Source organism: Lycium barbarum, chromosome 2 (assembly GCF_019175385.1).
Source record: "Lycium barbarum isolate Lr01 chromosome 2, ASM1917538v2, whole genome shotgun sequence".
Classification (NCBI taxonomy): domain Eukaryota; kingdom Viridiplantae; phylum Streptophyta; class Magnoliopsida; order Solanales; family Solanaceae; genus Lycium; species Lycium barbarum.
The window spans coordinates 148,935,933-148,955,599 of record NC_083338.1 but is presented as its reverse complement, the minus strand read 5'-3'; the positions used below and the strand labels follow the sequence as shown (position 1 = coordinate 148,955,599).

Genomic DNA, 19,667 nt, shown 5'->3' with positions numbered 1-19,667 from the left:
GTTATATTTTTTGTTTCAATAGATATATAAGTCCTAAATATATAAGTTTTAATTTTTGTAGAAAGAAAGATAGAAATATGGTATTGTGGTTTTTAGCTTATATGTTAAACAATCCTACTCGGTACTTCCTCACTCCTTGAATCTTCTTATCATGTAGGTGTTTTCCTTATTTTCTGCCTATTCTCCCAATTTTTATAATTTTCGTTTTTTTTTTTTTTTTTTTTTTGAAAAATCTGTTTTAGTTATGAATCTTTATTACACTGTTCATCTCTTTCTCTTAATCTTGGTTCTTAATATCCGTCTTCTTTAACCACACCCCGGTTACCATGGCCAACATCGTCCTTTAATCATTTGGACATTAAAACGGCCTTTCAAACACCTAGGAATTTACAGGTTAATCCATCGAGTTTATTAAGAAATTAAGAGAATAACCATATACTAAGAGTAATAGATTCATAACAACAGGTAAGTAATTACTCAAATATTATCAACATAATATTTTAATTCAACATAATATTGAACATAAAATAATTTACATAGTAGGGAGATTAGTACAGAAAACGTAGATAAAACTTACATGTCTGAAGATGGAGAGAGGTTTCCCTTTCGGGGAACCCGAAAAACTACTTCACACTAAAAGAAAATTACTGGAAAGATTAAAACTATTTTACAGGGAAGTTATATTACAAAGGATTTTATTGGGGAAAGGAGTTGGGGCATTTTGTGAAAGGGAAGAGGAATATGGAGTGGTTGGTGAGAGAATTTGTTGAAGGCTTTTTTGGTGATTGTGTCTTACTTCTTGATCGATGTTAATTTTCTGATGCCCTCCTTCTCTGCAAAACACTGCTATTTATAGGGGTCTGACGGACTTCAAATGCGGACTTCAAATTTGTGAAGAATCTTTTGAGTTCAGCCGGGCACTCTTAGGGCCCCATCGTCACATGAAACTTTTCAAAAGATACTTTATAATTTTGTCCGTTTGCTGAGTTGTCCCATTTCTAGATAAAACTACTACTTTATTACAGCTACTTTAATAAAATCTGGTCTTCTTTTTTCTGAACTGTCAACATTATTGCTCCAACGTGTCTTGAAAAATTACAAAGTCCAAAGTCAAAAGTCTTCTACCTCTATTATTGAGCTTGTCTCATCTCATTTTTCTAAAAGATGACTAATGTCCTTGTCTCTCTCTTTTGTCTTTAATTATTGATGTTTTTGTCATTTTTTTAATGTCCTTGTTTCTCTTTTCTATGTCTTTGTCCTCATGATCCACCGAACTAAATCTTCCAAGTCATGACTTTCTTTCTACTTCACTTTGTCTTTTCCTTTCATGACTTTTTCTCTACTTCACCTTTGTCTTTTTCTTTCATCTTTTTCTGAACCATGTCTAACCATGTCTTTTCAAATCACTTTTTTTTTTTTTAACTGATCTAAGTGTCTAAATTGTGTAGGACAATTGAGTCAAAACTCATGCCTGAATCTACATCATTTGGATCTTGCGAGTCTTGAAAATTAATATCTTCTCCTTCAAAATCTGAATGGACTGGTGACATCTCTTGTCTTGGAGATAATTCTGGACTAGGATCTTTGACTATATATTTATCTTTTTCTTTTGTCTGAAAAAATCTTTCTAGTGTCTCTTTTACTATATTTTCTATTTTTTCATTTTTCTTCTTTTTTGCAAGTGTGCTTTTCCTTGTAGAAGCCGCTCCTTGCGTAAGTGTCTTTGGTAGTCTCCGTCTGGTTTGGAGAGATGAACATCCCTCGTCTTCACTTTTTGGCAAAGTGACAGCCATTAACGGATTTGATAAGTCTTTACCGGCTACCGTTTGAACCGGACTAGCTGTATCTTTACCCGATACAGTGGGTCTAATTGCATTCATTGGGGAATGCACACCCGTCTCATCCATTTTTTTCTGAGATGGAGAACTCTGAGACTGCATCAATTCGAATTTTAATGCTTGTAGTCTTTGTTCTAATGTCTTCACCTGATCCAAGAGTTGCATTTTTTCTTGAACCAATGTCTCTTTTTGCTGGTTTAGTCTTTTGACTACATCAGTCATGGTAGAACAATGGTCGCAAAAGATTATTTTGTCTGTGTCTTTTTGTACATTGTACTGGGGAATTTTGTCTGGGTTTTGTCTGAGAGCTGGAGAAATATAATAATTTGGACCCAATGTGCCTCTAGCATAATCTAATGCTTCAGTAAAATTATTAAATCCCTTAAAAAGAGGTTTTCTTATGTCTTTAATAGAGTCTACAACTTCTATCCAAGTCTGAAAAATACCATTAGTTTTACCGTGAACTACAACATAAAATTTAAATTTTTTGTCTAAATTTCGGTCTGTAAAATATTGACAAAGTGCATTTATAGTGGCTACAAAATGTTTAGCTCCGTCTTTTTTATTACGCGAAATCCATAAATTATCCACTAAGCATCTTTGTTGTCTATCTATTACATATTCTGGTAATACTTTAAAAGTCCAATTTGATGGCTGATAGACTACTAAATTATTGGCTCCGAATTGTATTCTTTCTTCCATAGCATTTCTTTCTAATAAAGATGTAGGTCTAAAATGAAGGTTACCTAATACTGTCTGTCTGTATGTGTCTTGGGTTGAGGCTATGCCTTTCCCCTTGTCTGCTGTCTGAGAACTGGAAGGTCTCATGCTGTCCAAATAAAAAATTTAGTTAGCAGTAATATTTAATCTACTTAATTGATCTGCTAAATTATTATCTTTTCCTTTTATATGTTCAAATTTTAAATTATAAATTGAAATGGTATCTAAAAAATTTAGCCATCGTCTTCTACTACTATTTTTATCATTTATCTTTTGATAGAATTTAACTATAGCTTCACAGTCTGTTCTAACTAGTATTTCTGGTTTATTTAAAATATATAGTCTGAAACTATTTAATCCATATATTACGGCTAAGATTTCTGCATCTATACTACTCATATTTCCTTTTTCTTTATACTTACCACTTTGATAAGCACATATCTTTTCTTCATTTTTATTACTATACTTACTAGGTTTTGCTTTTAATACTGCTCCCCATCCTTCAAAACTACCGTCTGTTTCTATAATTAAATAGTCTGTTTCTAGTGGCATATTTAAATCTGGAATGTTTTTTATTTTTTCTTTTATTTTTTGTACTAATTTAATGTCTTCACTATTAAAGTGTTTTTGACCATTTGATCCAGTCTTTGAATATAATGGTCCTGCTATTTTTCCTAAATCTTTTATAAAATTTCTAGCATAATTGACTATTCCTAAAATTTTTTGTAATTCTTTAACATTGTCTAACTTGTCTGGCATTTCTAAAGCTTTTTTGGCTATATGAGGTTGTAATTTTATCTTACCTTCTCCTAGTACTACTCCTAAAAAGTTTATATAATTTTTACATAATTTCATTTTCTTTTTACTAATTATTATCCCATTTTCTACAAATAATCTAAATACCGTTTGTAGGTGTCCTAAATGTTCTTTAATATCTTTACTAAATACTAATATATCATCTACATATACTAATACAAACCTTTTATATTCTCCAAATATACTATCCATTTTTCTTTGAAAAATTGGTGGAGCTGTCTTTAATCCAAATGGCATTACTAACCATTCGAAATGTCCTTCAGGACAGGTGAATGCAGTCCATTCTATACTATCTTCATGCATTCGTACCTGCCAATATCCTGATTTACAATCAAATTTGCTAAATATTTTCTTTCCTTGTATTCTATTTATTAGTTCTGTTTTGTCTGGTAACTTATATCCATCTGTTCTAGTGTTATCATTAAGTCTTTTATAATTTATTACCATTCTTGCTTTTCCTCTTACTATTTCACTATGATTTCTTACCATAAATGCTGCTGATCTATGTTTAGAAGTAGATCTCCGTATTACTCCTAAGTCCAATAGTTCTTTTATTTGTACTTTAAAATCTTCTACATCTTGATTTGTTGCTTCAATAGATGCTGTTTTAATTATATAGTCTGGATTTATTATATCTAATTTACATACAATCCTGTTATTTTTCCAGTGTTTTAATGGTTTTTCTCCAATAATTTCTATTTCATCTAGAATTTTTATTATATTATCTAGGTCCTTTTGATTTTTTATTATTCCTATTTTTTCTATTCCTGTTTTAAAATTATATAACTCTGTCTCTATATCTATTAAAGTATAATTTTTTTCTAGCAACTCCTCTTCTTCTAGAATTTCTTTTTCTTCTAAAGTTAAATTTTTTATTTCTTGTTTTTCTTTACAACATGTATTCTTTTCTTCACATTCTTTACAACAACTATCTTTTTTCTTTTGCAGGTCTGTGGTAGGGATCTTTTTATGACGAATCCTTGTTTCAGTCTTAAGAACTTGTACTGGTGTATGAGTAATATTTTTTAAGAAAATTACTCCATCTCTTGTAATCATACAGCTACCATTATTATGTAACATGAAGTCTAATCCTATGACAAAGTCTACATTTATATTAAGGTCTCTTACCCATATCTTATCCATTTTATAACTTGGTTTGTAAAACTCTGAACATGTATTTATAAAGCTAATGTAGGCTTTATGAACATAATGTCTATATATATTATGGGTTCCATCCATTTGCATGGCCGCAACTGGTTTTTCTAGAATTTTTATTAAATTAGGTGGAACTATTCTTTTATTTATTATGCACTTTGTGCACCCTGAATCTACTAATGCTAACGTTTCTATCTCATAATCATCTATTTTAATTCTTGCAAGTATTTTTATTGTTCCTAATTTTTTATCTTCATTACATACTAATGCTTCATGGTCTTCTATGCTCATTAATTCTGCTTGAGATTCTTCTGGTATTATTGTTAATGGTTTCATTATTGGTTGTATATTTGATAATCTTATTTCTTCGTCTTCACTATCTACTTCTCTTTGTTTTCCTCTTTCTAGGTTACGTAATCTGGTTTCTAATTCATTTATTCTTGTTTCTAATGTTATTATTCTTAGACTAATAGTAGGGTCTTCAATTTTCTTATGAGTTGTTTCTTTATTTATTTTTGTTTTAAATTCTTTTTCTATACACATTGTACATCCTTCTATGTAACAATTTTTACATTTAACTCTTTTGTCTCTACTAGGATACCATTTACAAAAGAAACATGCATTACTATCCAATCCTTTATTTCGTTCAAACTCATGGTTACAGTCTTCGGCTATATTTGCTAAATTATCCATGGCTTCTAAGTCTAGATTTTCTAATCCTATTTCATTAATTAATTCGTCTGCTTCTGAGTCTGATGAGTCTGTTTTGATTTTTTCTTCAGTGTCTACATTTACTATAGAATATATGCTTTCTGTATCTGACATATACTCGTCTACATTTATTAATGTTTCTTGAAAATCTTCAATTAGCTGGGAATTTCTTGTCTTATTATTTATTCTTTTTGGACATGTATTTGCTAAGTGTTCTACACTTCCACAAGTGAAGCATTCTAATTTATTTCTATAATTTCTTTCTGTTCGGTATTTTCTTACATGCCTATTTCTGTCTAAATAAGGTTTTCTAGCTGATGATTTTCTAAGGTAATATTTCTTTCTATTATATTGAGGATAATTTCTATTATACTGCGTTCGGTATTTTTTATGCTTTTTCTTTTTATAATTGTCTTTATCATAACTTTGTGTCGTGTAAACTACGCTTTTACAAAAGTTCATTTCATTTTCTTTTAACTGTTTTTGTATTTGTATATGAGTACATTTTTCTTGTAGTATATCCATTATATGTTGTATTCTATGTCCTATGGACCACGCTAAATTAGGATTCTGCATTACTCCGTCTCTCTTATTCCATCTATCTTCTATTTCTCTTCCTAAGGCTCCTGGTAGTTTATTAAATAACTTTTTACCTAATTCTTGATCAAATGCATTTCCACTAATAGTACAGTAGTAAAAATAATCGTTTAAAAATTTCTTAATATGAAACCAACTACTTATGCTTAGTTGTTCTAATTTTATTACTGCATTTCTTTGTAGTACTAATAATCCACTATTTGGATCTTCCCCTGTAATTAAAGTATGTATTTTATTAGTAAAATTATATGGGTTTGCTCCCATGGATACTAGGTGTTGAAATTCCATTGGAAAATTTTCTTTATAAGCTTCCCATAAAGCTTTGGTTGATTCTCCTAAAAATGTTTCTAAATATTTATACATTGTTTCTGCGTCTGTTTCACTATATGTTTTTATATAGTCTGCTACTACTATTCCTTTCCAAAGATCTATCACTGAATTCCATCTTTGCGGGTCATGTGCTGCTATATTTAATATTTTACCTTTATTACCTTCTTCTTGAAGAATAATATATATATAACACTTGCAATATGCAAAATTTATGTAATGCATTAACACCGCTACATAATGCATGAATAGGAATTAATTAATTGTCATCAAGGCCATGTTATAGTGCTCCAACGTGGGCTGTTTTAGGCTAAACGTTAGATTGGACTTTATTGCAAAGTTTTATCATAAAGAAAGCTTTGGTACTTACTGCTACGTGGTTGATTTTAATATTTATTTTATAAGATTTTTATTAATTCATTTACTTAGTAGATTATGTACAAAATGAACCAAAAAATTCACAAAAAAGAAAAAAAAGATAAACAAGAACGGTGGTCATAAAGAGATGGCACATCACCTTGTCTACCTAGCTTATATTATATATAGACTTAGATTCATCATTTTCCATCATGTTATAAACGTCCAAAATGAATACCGGGACTTTTCAATATTAGATTGATATGGTGTTAATTCTTTAATTATCAACTGAAGCGTTCAAAAAGGCTGAGTTTATTCGTAGTATCAACTCTTCATCTCCCTGGCTCTACTTTTTATGTAAACCTTTGGTTTTCTTCCCGGTTCATTCATGTGTGTGGGTTATGTATATGTAAGTTTTGTTTACCCAATGCCTTGTCACTCTTTAACACACATTATATGTGGTGAAGAAAACAATACTTAGCAGATAATTAATCAAATGGTACGTACCTTGACTTGTCTTTCTTTTTCACTGCAATCTATGTTGATTATAATAATTGTGTTTTACTATTCAAAATTTAGCAACTTTGTTCTCTGCTAAGTGCTAACCTTTTAATAAAATATTTGCTCCCGCCGTTTTGAAAAGGTAGTGCTCCTTTTTGCCCTTTGACACGAAACAGAACTCGAACATGAGTAATTTTAAATCATAGTAAAATATTGAAGGCAAAATATGTACCCGTGGTGTCTAGAGGCAGAGTCAGTATTTAAATTTTATGAATTCAATCTTTAAGGCTTTCAGCATTAGACCCATTATGTTTTAAAATTATGGTTTCATATCTACCATTTGTTGCAATTTTAGTGAATTTTTAAACATAAATTTATGCTACGCATCAAAAGTATAAGGTTCATACGAACCCGGTACCATAACATTGGATCCGCCCCTGGTACTGAAGTCCCCTGTTTCATGCTAGACTACCTTTAATAACACAGACAAATACGATACGGTTTGTTAACAGCTAAGTAGATAAAATTGAGCAATTTCTGATAAAATAATGACAAATCTAGATCTTTAAATTTTCCCTTTATTTTATGTAAGAGCTAAGTTTGATAAGTACTATGTGATATGAAGGAATATCAAAGTCCAACTTATGATCAAAGTAAGTTCATGTTGGTTGAGGCATGGGGAGGCACAAGTGGATCAGAGTGGAATTACAAGCTGACAAATCCAGTTAAGGAGATACTCATAGCTCATGGTGGTGTTATAGATTCCATTATTTTCAGAACCCTTAGTCAACAAGGCACCATAGATTCACCAAAATTTGGTGGCAGAGGGGGAGATAAAAAACTTAAGGTATGTAAAAAAGCTGTACTAGTAAAACTGTAATTAGTTTCTCATAATCTTGTGCATTCTTCACAAGTAATTTTTGTTTCATGCGCGTCACAGTAATATACAATTCTTTTAGCATAGTATTACTCCCATCGTTCCGATTTATGTTGCATTGTCGGATTTCGAGAGTCAAATGATTTTTTTTTACCGCATTTTTTCCATATGCCTTTTATTATTTTGATTTGTTAATTATTATGACTTATAGTTTTTTTTTTCCACGTAATTTCTAACTATATAAATTTTATTCAAAGAACTTGAAGATTCTATGTCCAAATACATGATAAAAAAAAAAAATTGACTCTCGGCATTCGAGGCGACATAAATTGGGACAAAGGTAGAGGGAGTACGTAGTAAATTTGAACTTATTTTGACGAGTGTAGATGCTATTTGCTAATTAATCTAATATGCATTTGCCCAACTTTGTTTATGTTTTTCCTTTCTCTTACTAATATCTGAATAATGCGGAATGATTTAGATTTAGATCATTCGTGATGGGAATAAAATAGACCCGCAAAAATAATATTCACGGTATTAGTGATAAACGCGGAACACTAACTTATGGTTAAATCAGCAAGAATAAAATGCAGCAATAATGACACCAAGATTTTATGTGGAAACCCTTCTGAATAAGGGAAAAACCACGGCCAAGAGGAGCAGCTGATATCACTATAGAGGAATTTTACACTGTGTAGTAACGAGTACAAATACTCCTAAGACCACTACACCCTCAAAAGAAATAACACTCTTTTGATTTTCCCACCTCACTACAATATCACTCACACTCTATTTTTCTTCACAGACTATTTTCTTACAGTCTATGGAATACCTCACTTTTGCTCTCACTCAGATGTATTGTCTGAGATTTTGGTGTGTTACAAATGAACCATAAGCTGCCTATTTATAGGAATGAATTTCCTATGGTGAGGTAAGCGCTTACATCACGATTATGATGAGGTAAGCGCTTACATCATGAAAATGTGAACAAAGAAATTGGCTTGTTAGCTAAGTCCACAATTGTTGCCAATGTATAATTTGTCAAAGGAAGAAAAATCTTCCTTTCTTAAAATATGGGATAGGGGACTGGACCCCACAAATCTCCCCCTCCAGTCCCATTCACCTGAAGGAGGGTACACTGGCTTCTAATTTGAGTGCATGCCGACAAGTTCTTTGCACGATTCGAACTTGTCTCTCGGTACCGCCTTGGTCAGCATATCTGCAGGATTTTCATTCGTGTGAATCTTCTTGACTTGGAACAATTCGCTTTCCAATTGCTCACGAATCCAATGATATCTGACATCGATGTGTTTTGTTCTCGCATGGTACATGGAGTTCTTGCTCAAGTCTATTGCACTCTGACTGTCACAATAGACAACATACTCCATTTGCTGCAATCCAAGTTCTTGAAGGAATCTCTTGAGCCATATCATCTCTTTGCCAGCTTCAGTAGCCGCAATATACTCCGCTTCCGTTGTAGATAGTGCAACACACTTCTGCAACTTTGACTGCCATGATATAACTCCCCTTGAAAAAGTAAACAAATATCCAGTAGTGGATTTTCTGTTATCAAGGTCACCTGCCATATCAGAATCTGTATAGCCCTTCAAAATTGGATTTGATCCTCCAAAACACAAGCATTCACCTGATCTTCCTCTTAGATACCTGAGTATCCACTTCACAGCTTCCCAATGCTCTTTCCCTGGATTTTCGAGAAATCTGCTAACAACACCGACTGCATGAGCAATATCTGGTCGAGTGCATACCATTGCATACATTAAACTTCCGACGGCAGAGGAATAAGGAATCTTGGCCATTCTCTGTTTTTCCTCTGTTGTTGTAGGACACATCTTTTTGCTCAATTTCAGATGACCAGGAAGAGGTGTGCTAACCCACTTAGCACTCTTCATATTGAAGCGCTCTAGTACACGTTCTATGTACTTTTTCTGCGACAAATAAAGCTTCTTTTCATCTCTCGAACGAGTAATTCTCATGCCCAAAATCTGCTTAGCATGACCCAAGTCTTTCATTGCAAAAGACTTACTCAACTGTTTCTTCAACTCGTCAATCCTGGAAGCATTTTTGCCTACAATCAACATATCATCCACATATAGCAGAAGGATGATAAAGTCACCATCAGAAAATCTTTGTACAAACACACAGTGATCTGAAGAAGTCTTCTTGTAGCCTTGCTCCCCCATAACAGACTCAAACTTCTTGTACCACTGTCTGGGAGCTTGCTTTAATCCATAGAGACTCTTTTTGAGTTTGCATATAAGATTTTCTTTACCTTTTGCCTTGAAGCCTTCAGTTTGTTCCATATAAATCTCCTCTTCTAAGTCACCATGAAGAAAAGCAGTCTTCACATCCATCTGCTCAATCTCCAAATCAAGACTAGCAGTCAAACCAAGAACTGTCCGAATGGAGGACATTTTCACGACAGGAGAAAATATTTTGTCAAAGTCAATACCTTTCCTTTGACCAAATCCCTTAACAACCAATCTAGCTTTGTATCTGGGCTTCAAGCTGTGTTCTTCGGCTTTAACTTTGAACACCCACTTGTTCTTCAAAGCTCTCATGCCCTTAGGCAAGTTCACCAACTCATAAGTATGGTTCTCACGCAGAGATTTCATCTCATCTTGCATGGCTTCAATCCATTGATCCTTGTGCTCATCTTCCATGGCCTCCTCATAACATTCAGGTTCTCCCCCATCAGTGAGTAATACATACTCATTAGGTGAATAACGCGAAGAAGGAACATGCTGTCTAGTAGACCTTCTAAGTGGAATATCTGACTCATCCACGACTTCATGAGTAGGAGCATCTACTTCATCAATAGCAGCATCGTTATCATCATCAACATGCTGATCTGGAACATGATTCTGGGCATCACCATCGTCATCGAGCCCACCAACTTCATCAGCATTTGTATGAGGAACTTGATCAAGATTAACTAAACCTTCAGAACTTGAAGATTTTATCTTCTCCGCTTTGTTAATATCTTCAATGGTTTGATCCTCCATGAAGATAACATCACGGCTTCTCACAACCTTCTTCTCAATTGGATCATATAGCCTGTAACCAAACTCATCAAGGCCATAACCAATGAAGATGCACTGCCTTGTCTTGGCAGTTAATTTCGACCTTTCATCTTTAGGCACATGTACAAAAGCTTTACAACCAAACACTTTCAAGTGGTCATAGGAAACATCCTTTCCATACCAAACTCTGTTTGGAACATCACTTTGCAAAGCAACCGCAGGGGATAGATTAATAACATGTGCAGCGGTCAATAAAGCCTCACCCCAAAAGGAATTCGGCAACTTTGCTTCAGAAAGCAAACATCTGACTCTTTCCATCAAGGTCCTGTTCATCCTCTCTGCTAAACCATTAAGCTGAGGAGTCTTAGGAGGAGTCTTCTGGTGTCTGATACCCTGTTGCTTGCAGTATTCGTCAAACGGTCCACAATATTCACCACCGTTATCAGTACGAATACACTTCAGCTTCTTTCCAGTTTCTCTTTCAACTGAGGCCTGAAACTGCTTAAAGACACCCAACACTTGGTCTTTAGTCTTTAAGACGTAGACCCAAAGTTTCCTTGAGCAATCATCAATAAAGGTAGCAAAATAAAGTGCACCACCCAAAGTCCTTGTCTTCATTGGACCACATAAATCTGAATGCACCAACTCAAGCAACTCTGTCTTTCTTGAAGGAGGATGAGACTTGAAAGAAACTCTATTTTGTTTTCCAGCCAAGCAGTGCTCACACTTTTCTAATTTAGCACTTTCAAAATTTGACAATAATTTATTTTTGGCCAAAACATTTAGTCCTTTCTCGCTAATGTGGCTAAGCCTCTTATGCCATAACGTTGAAGAGCTATTGCTCTCAACTGCATTCACCATATCAACACAGGTAGAGGCCGTAGTCCAGTATAGACCACGACGCTTTTCGCCACGAGCCACAATCATGGAACCTTTAGTAAGCTTCCACTTTCCAGCACCATTGGTACTGACATATCCCTCATCATCCAAAACACCAACAGAGATCAAGTGCAAACGAACATCAGGTGCATGCTTTACATTGTTTAAAACTAGTTTAGTTCCAGTACTAGTTTTCAAACAAATCGTTCCAACACCAGCCACCCTAGATATAGTCTCATTACCCATACTCAAAGTTCCAAAGTCACCCGGAGTATAGGATGAGAAAAATTCCTTCCTTGATGTCACATGAGATGCGGCACCACTGTCCACAACCCAGCTTGACTCATCACAAGCAATGTTTATCAGATCCGCATCAAGGACAGTAACAAGATCTTCTGTAGTGACAGCGGCAACACGATTGCCATCTTCTTTCTTTTCCTCCTTATCTCTATTTTCCTTTTTCAAAATCCGGCAGAACTTCTTTGTGTGCCCTTTTTTCCCGCAATGATAGCAATCAATATCTTTAAGTCTGCTTCTGGATTTGCTTCTATGATGTTCTCTATTTTGAGAACCACGATTCTTGCCTCTCCCCCTAGTGTCAGTCACCAAGACATCTGATGAGGAGGAACCTTGAGATTTTCTTCTCATCTCTTCATTTAAAAGACTGCTCTTGGCAAGATCCATAGAGATCACACCATCCGGAGCAGAATTTGATAATGAAGTTCTAATAATTTCCCAAGAATCTGGAAGGGAACCAAGTAGAAACAAGCCTTGAATTTCTTCATCAAAATTAATGCCCATAGCAGATAACTGGTTCATGATCCCCTGAAAAATATTCAGATGATCTGTCATTGCGGAACCATCGTGGTATTTTAAACTCAGCATTTGCTTTATCAGAAACATCTTGTTGTTACCAGTTTTTCGAGCATACAAACTTTCAAGATGCTCCCATAGGGTCCGAGCATGTGTCTCTCCAGAAATATGGTTCAACACATTATCGTCAACCCACTGTCTAATAAAGCCGCAAACCTGGCGATGCAACAAATTCCACTCTTCATCTGATTTATTATCAGGCTTTTTATTTCCAAAGACAGGTTGATGAAAATTCTTGACATAGAGCAAATCTTCCATTTTGCCCTTCCAAATGGCATAATTTACGCCACTCAAAGTAACCATTCTACTAGTGTTGGCTTCCATTGTTTATCACAAATACAAATACTATTTTATTCGAAGACCAAAGTAATTCTTTTCTGATGTGGAAGTTCAGACTGTGCTGCAACCACAGAGCATACTCAGACAGAACCTTGGCTCTGATACCACTTGATGGGAATAAAATAGACCCGCAAAAATAATATTCACGGTATTAGTGATAAACGCGGAACACTAACTTATGGTTAAATCAGCAAGAATAAAATGCAGCAATAATGACACCAAGATTTTATGTGGAAACCCTTCTGAATAAGGGAAAAACCACGGCCAAGAGGAGCAGCTGATATCACTATAGAGGAATTTTACACTGTGTAGTAACGAGTACAAATACTCCTAAGACCACTACACCCTCAAAAGAAATAACACTCTTTTGATTTTCCCACCTCACTACAATATCACTCACACTCTATTTTTCTTCACAGACTATTTTCTTACAGTCTATGGAATACCTCACTTTTGCTCTCACTCAGATGTATTGTCTGAGATTTTGGTGTGTTACAAATGAACCATAAGCTGCCTATTTATAGGAATGAATTTCCTATGGTGAGGTAAGCGCTTACATCACGATTATGATGAGGTAAGCGCTTACATCATAAAAATGTGAACAAAGAAATTGGCTTGTTAGCCAAGTCCACAATTGTTGCCAATGTATAATTTGTCAAAGGAAGAAAAATCTTCCTTTCTTAAAATATGGGATAGGGGACTGGACCCCACAATTCGTGCAGTCAACATTAAATAGTTACGAATATTGAAGATTACAGCATAATATAGTAGCTTGATTTACTATTACCTTGTTTTCCAGGTTACTATTGAGAACGCTCCCCGTGAATATTTGACAGGCATCAAAGGCACATTGGGGTATTATGTTGGCTGTTTAGTTGTAAAATCTCTCTGTTTTACAACAAATTTGAAGAGTTACGCATCAGTTGGGACCGAGGCGGGTGGTTACCCGTTTTCACTCGTGTTGAAAGACGGTAGGGCAATTGTGGGATTCCACGGGCGTTCTGGAGCCTACCTTGATGCCATTGGCGTTTATTTGCAACATGCTGCTCCACTCCCTCAAGCCGAACAAATTAAACCATTAAAACAACCTAAAGTTGAAGTAATTAATGACGAATTCCCCAATGTACGTCGCCATTCCCTAGACATGTTACTGCACTCGCTCAAGTTGGAAAAATAGTTTAGTGACTTTATTATTACATAGAATAAATTTCATTTGTGACGTTACAATTTTTCACGTCTTGTACTAACATCACATTGCGTACAGAAAATGGACGTGATGAAGTGTATTCAGCCACGAAGCCCCGGACCTTGGGGGGATATAGTGGAAAAGGTTGGGATGATGGTGTATTTTGTACGATCAAGCAAGTGCACATTTATATGAACAAAATGATCTCAGCTATATCAGGAATTCAAATTGAATATGAAAAGAAAAACAAAACGTCAGTTTGGTCACAACTTCATGGTGGTTTTGGCTTTGGAGATGGGAATGACAATGGTATTAGAAAGGTACGACTTAATATTCTCTTGTTGTTTCTTCATATAAATTATTCTTTACGAAAAAATTGTTTAATTAAAAATGTTTGAATTAGCTAGATTGTTTCTCTTTTTATTACTTTACAAAAAGATTTCTGGTTGATTTCAGTGGCATGAGTTTTGGCCTTTGGGTCCAATCTTTATATTATTCCCAATGAACCCATTGAGTATTTTTTGAATTTGAAATCGGTCGAGATATAATTGTTTGATTTTTGTTATTGTAAAGGACGCAAGAAATGATTTGTTCATTATTTTATGGATTTGATATGCAGATAAAGATTGATGGTGAAAATGAGCTCTTGATTGGAATTGAAGGATTTTATAGTCCAGTGAACGACAATGGGGGCCTAAATGCAATAAGACAAATTGCATTTTATACAAATAAAGGAAAACATGGACCTTATGGAACTGAAATTCGAACTTATTTTAGCTCTTCAACTGCTAGAGGAAAAATTGTTGGTTTTCATGGGAGAAGTGGTGTTTTCTTGAGTGCTATTGGTGTGCATGTGGAGTATTTCTAAAAGTAAGAATGTGGGCATGTTATAGGTTTTAACTTTTTTTTTTGGTTTTCCATTCAATGTAATTCGCTTTCAAAATTCCAATGTTGTGTGTTTATGATAGTGCTACTGGATTACTTGATCTATCCTGAATGCTTGGTTATGTTTACAATATACTATATCGGTACATGCTATTTGCTCTATGAAGATCTTTTTCTTTTGTCGTGAAAGTATTTTGAATTAGGGTGTGTTTTGGTATGGAGGAAAATATTGTTCAATTTTTTTTTATTAAGTTCCTTGAAAATCAAGAAAAATGATTTTCCTAGTGAAATTAGAGAAAATGAGTTCAACAAGTGACATTCCTAAGCTTATTATCTCCTACCCCCCCCCCCCCCCTTCCCAACCCCCACCAGTCCCCACTTTCATTTTCCTAAGTTACATATAAATGCTCTTGTGACAATATTATTTCTTGCTTAAGAAAAATCATTTATTTTGTTATAAAACAACTATTGTGTTTCAATTTATTATGCATCCTCTAGCTAGGTCAATATCTGTTACTACATTCAATGTGTAAAACGGGGAGTCAAAGGCCGCAAGTTCTTCCAGGTAACTTAGGAAATAATGCTCTACCATTATCCATCAGGGTAAATTATAACTCTAAATAGATTTCTTATAGAAGAAAAAATGGGCTGTTTGATTGTGATATTGGAACAAAGGGTTCCTTGAGGAAGACCTCTCTCGAACTCTCCTTCTTGGCTGAGGCTTTTGGAGAAGATTATGTAACAGTGTTTGTTCTTCTATCCCTCGTCAAGTTGTCTCCTTTTATACAAGTGTGAGTTAGAGTTTCTGATAGAATATCCTCCAAAAAAAAAAAAAAAAAACTTTTTGGTCCTTTGGGTTTGCAAATCATGAATTCGGATTGTCTTATACGGGACCCAAATTTGGTCTAGGCTTAACATAACTAAATTTTATATAACTCATGTAACTTTGACTTAAAATAATTAATCCAGTTTTATCAACCAAACATGTTAACATGGGCTATATGTCCTAATATAAGGCTTAGCCTCAATTTCATAATTATTATTTTTCTATCAACAAATGCCCCTTATTTCAAGACCCGTGGGACTGTACACTTCCCAAAAAAATAAAAAATGAGACTTGAGGTACCCACGAATTTCGTAATGTTCTTTTAGTTCTTTAGAGTCACTCCTTGACAATAAGCTCTTCACATGAAAGGAATCTAATTATGGCAAGAGATGGACAATGACAATTTTATTTTTCATAAAGCTGCAAGTATTTCTACCTCTCCCATAAATTCAACAAGTGTCTCCTACTTTTATTTTTCCTTAGAAGCAGCCTTCAAATCTAAGCCCAGATAATTTTTGACTCTTCAGTTAGATTAGGCTCTATTTTAACTGGATTTGGATAAGTGAATCTTTGGAGAGTTATCTTGGCTAATATGAGTCAATGGAGGATAAATTTGATTGCTTAAAGGGTTAAAATATATTTTGGGCCTAGAATCAATTTGGACCAGATCTGTTTTTATTGGTGAAATAAGTTTAGTGTGACCCTAGAATGTTTAAGAAGTCTTATGGAGATTTCTTGGGTACTTGGGTTTAAATTTAATTTTAGAAACTATGAATTTGGTATAATTTTTAGATTTGGTTCGTCTACGAAGAGTAAGGGCATCAATTAGTTGATTAAGCCGGATTCGGCTCCATGAAGGGTTCGAAAATACGTGAAAGAATTAATTTGCTTGGTAGGGCCTATGAGAGTTGGTTGGGCCCGATTCAAATTTATTTGGTCCTTATCATTCTACATCTGTATTAGCAAACTAGTATCATTCTCCATCTGTATCAGCAAACCATTATCACTCTACATCTGTATCAGCAAACCATTATCACTCTACATCTGTATTAGCAAACTATTGTCATTCTTCATCTATATCAGCAAACCATCATAATCCCAAACCATTACAAATTACTGATTTATACTCCTCTGAAATGTGTTCCAGGTTGTGTTGGAGGCATATTTAGATGAAGATGACCATAAGGAACATGATGGGGTTGTATTTGAGGCATGTGCAGTGGTTGGTGTGTTTCAGGTAGTGGCCTGAGTTGTGGTTGGTGTGTCCACGGTGGAGTTGGAGGCCTGTCTGGTTGAAGATGAGGTTGTGTTGGAGGCATGTGTTGAGGAAGATGACCATATGGGGTTGTATTTTAGGCCTGTGCAGTGGTTGTTGTGTTCCAGGTTATGTTGGAGGCCTGAGTTGTGGTTGGTGTGTCCCATGTGGGGTTGGAGCCTTGGAGGTCTGTCTAGTGGAAGATGCTCATACGGAACATAACGGCGTTGATGAGGTTATGCCCAATAGGTTGGGAGGATGAATCCTTGGGCCAAAGTATGGAGTTGGCGCAGGGCCAAAGTATAGAGGTGGCGCGAACGACATGGATCCAGAACTGTATCTGCTTTTGGTAAGTATATTTCATTAGAATTTGAACAAATTATTATTTATATAACATCTAACGTTGTTTTACACGATCTGATCCCCGGCCGCCGATCTAATGATAGCAATTAGTATTTTTAAAAGATAAATATTGAACTAATCTTCTTAAATTGGAATGACCATAGACATTTGTAAAATTCAACACTAAAAGTTCATTCCTATATTAATGTTAAAATTTCAAGTGCGTCATTCGCAGTTTTTATTGGATATTATTTTAATTTTGTCTCTTTTTCCTTAAAGAAAGAATAAAATACCTTATACGAAACTTTCAAAGAACCAACCACTTTCAGTCATTTGAATATAAGGTATGTGAACAAGAACACCTAGTTACTAAGTGATATCTACAAATATATAACATACCTCAACCGATCATTTTTCAGGAGATGACAAAATTTGGTCTACAATTAATTAAAAAGAATGACAATATTTAACACAATGAATTATATGTTCTAACATATCTAAAAGGAAAACTAATAGTTACCAACAAAACACGACAAGGTAAACGCGTATCAAACCGTATATATATTTATTTAGATTATCAATAAAAAAAAAATTGAGAAAGCAAAGACGGTAAAAGACCACAACAATGAAATATAAGCTATTCAATTTTTTATCACCAATTATGCGAAGCACTGTAATCATGGAGTTCCTGTACTTGAGGTTCAGAAAATGCAATTAGAAGCCTTTGAAGAAGTCTTCTACATATTTCCATACATAATTGGATTGGTTCATCAAAATATTTGCCGAAATATGTATTTCGAAATAGTTGAATGCTATGGCCTGGCGTCCTACAAATTTAAGAGTATACGCAAAATCATATGTAAAAAGCTTGCTTGATTTCCTTGCTAAGTTATGCTATTGATTTTGTTTAGCAAAAAAAAAAAAAAACTGATGTTATCACAATGCAATCATTTATCGTGGATACATTGCTAAAAAAAGGTCACCAATGATAATAAAACATACCGTAATTCTCCTAGCTTCTCATTAGCCTTTGTCAATACTTGCAACAATAGGAAAATATGAGTTTCTTCTAAACATGAGATATCAAGCTTATCTATAAAAATACGAGGATGAAGCAAAGAACTAATCCTCCATTGTCACTGCATTCAAGATACAATAATTAACTTCAGTTCTGTGAGGATGTTTCTGTTTCTTTCATCTAATGATTCATTATTATTAATTATTATTTATTAACCAGCCGTTGTAACTCTTAATTGCCTTAAAAAGTTTTTTATTAAAAGGTGTAATCTAAGTTCGGCTAATAAATTTCTTACAGATCTTAAAAGGTGCATACATATAATACCTTTATTTATAGTAATTAGAACTCTTACCTATAATCACGCAAGTCAAGGAGGTCATTAATGGAGTTAATTTTAGTATTACTTAGTTAATACTTAAATGTCCTAATTCATCCTAATTAATTAGGTGGTGAATCCCTTTAATTAATAAAATTCAGGAATTACCAATATGAATGTAGTAAATTTTCTTTCCAAGTTTTGAAGTTATTATTCCAATTTCAACTTTTCAACAAGTAAAATGTTTCCTAATGTTTAGAAATTTTGATTAAACTACATAAATTTTCATATACGTTTATATGGTTTTGATAATAAGAACCAATGTAGTGCATTAACACAAATGACTAACATCTTATTAAAGATTTATCTGTAATAAAAATACTACATCTATAGACTATACACACGTGTTTTGTATAAAAATTAGGTTCCCAAACACATTCACCATTAGCTTAGCCTCACAACAATTTGGAAACAAAACAATTTCATCCGTTTTAAGCTCTAAAGAATCTTCCTTGAAAAATTTACAACCAGCAAGGCGTTTTGGACTTTTACAAGTCAGGGAGTAAAGGATTACCATCTGCTCGGTGTGAGTATCTCAGCACTGCCTCGCCTGCACGGAAAATGAACAGCAACCCTGCAGTACTAATGGCGATAATCTCACTTGGCTCCAACAACTTAGACAAATAGCAAGCACGTACACGACAACAATCCCACAACCTCACCTGACACATCCTATTTCTTTTTAGTGGAATTCTCTTGTCATATGTCTTATATGTTCACAAACAAACTAGATTAAGAAAAGCACTAA

The 19,667-nt window shown here is 34.2% G+C and overlaps 1 protein-coding gene across 1 annotated transcript; it reads left to right on the top strand.

Annotated features, from left to right (window-relative positions):
- The first annotated feature begins 13,891 nt into the window (after positions 1–13,891).
- LOC132629141 (agglutinin-like) lies at positions 13,892–15,092 on the top strand. Its single transcript, XM_060344870.1, has 4 exons — positions 13,892–13,900; positions 13,942–14,154; positions 14,428–14,537; positions 14,791–15,092. The coding sequence occupies exons 1-4, from the start codon at positions 13,892–13,894 to the stop codon at positions 15,083–15,085; spliced, it is 627 nt and encodes a 208-aa protein (XP_060200853.1). The 3' UTR covers positions 15,086–15,092.
- The last annotated feature ends 4,575 nt before the right edge of the window (positions 15,093–19,667 follow it).

Coding starts and splice junctions, on each gene's coding strand:
- LOC132629141 (XM_060344870.1), top strand. Junction 14,155..14,427: donor TTAATGACGAATTCCCCAAT/GTACGTCGCCAT, acceptor AAATGATCTCAG/CTATATCAGGAATTCAAATT. Junction 14,538..14,790: donor ATGACAATGGTATTAGAAAG/GTACGACTTAAT, acceptor GTTATTGTAAAG/GACGCAAGAAATGATTTGTT.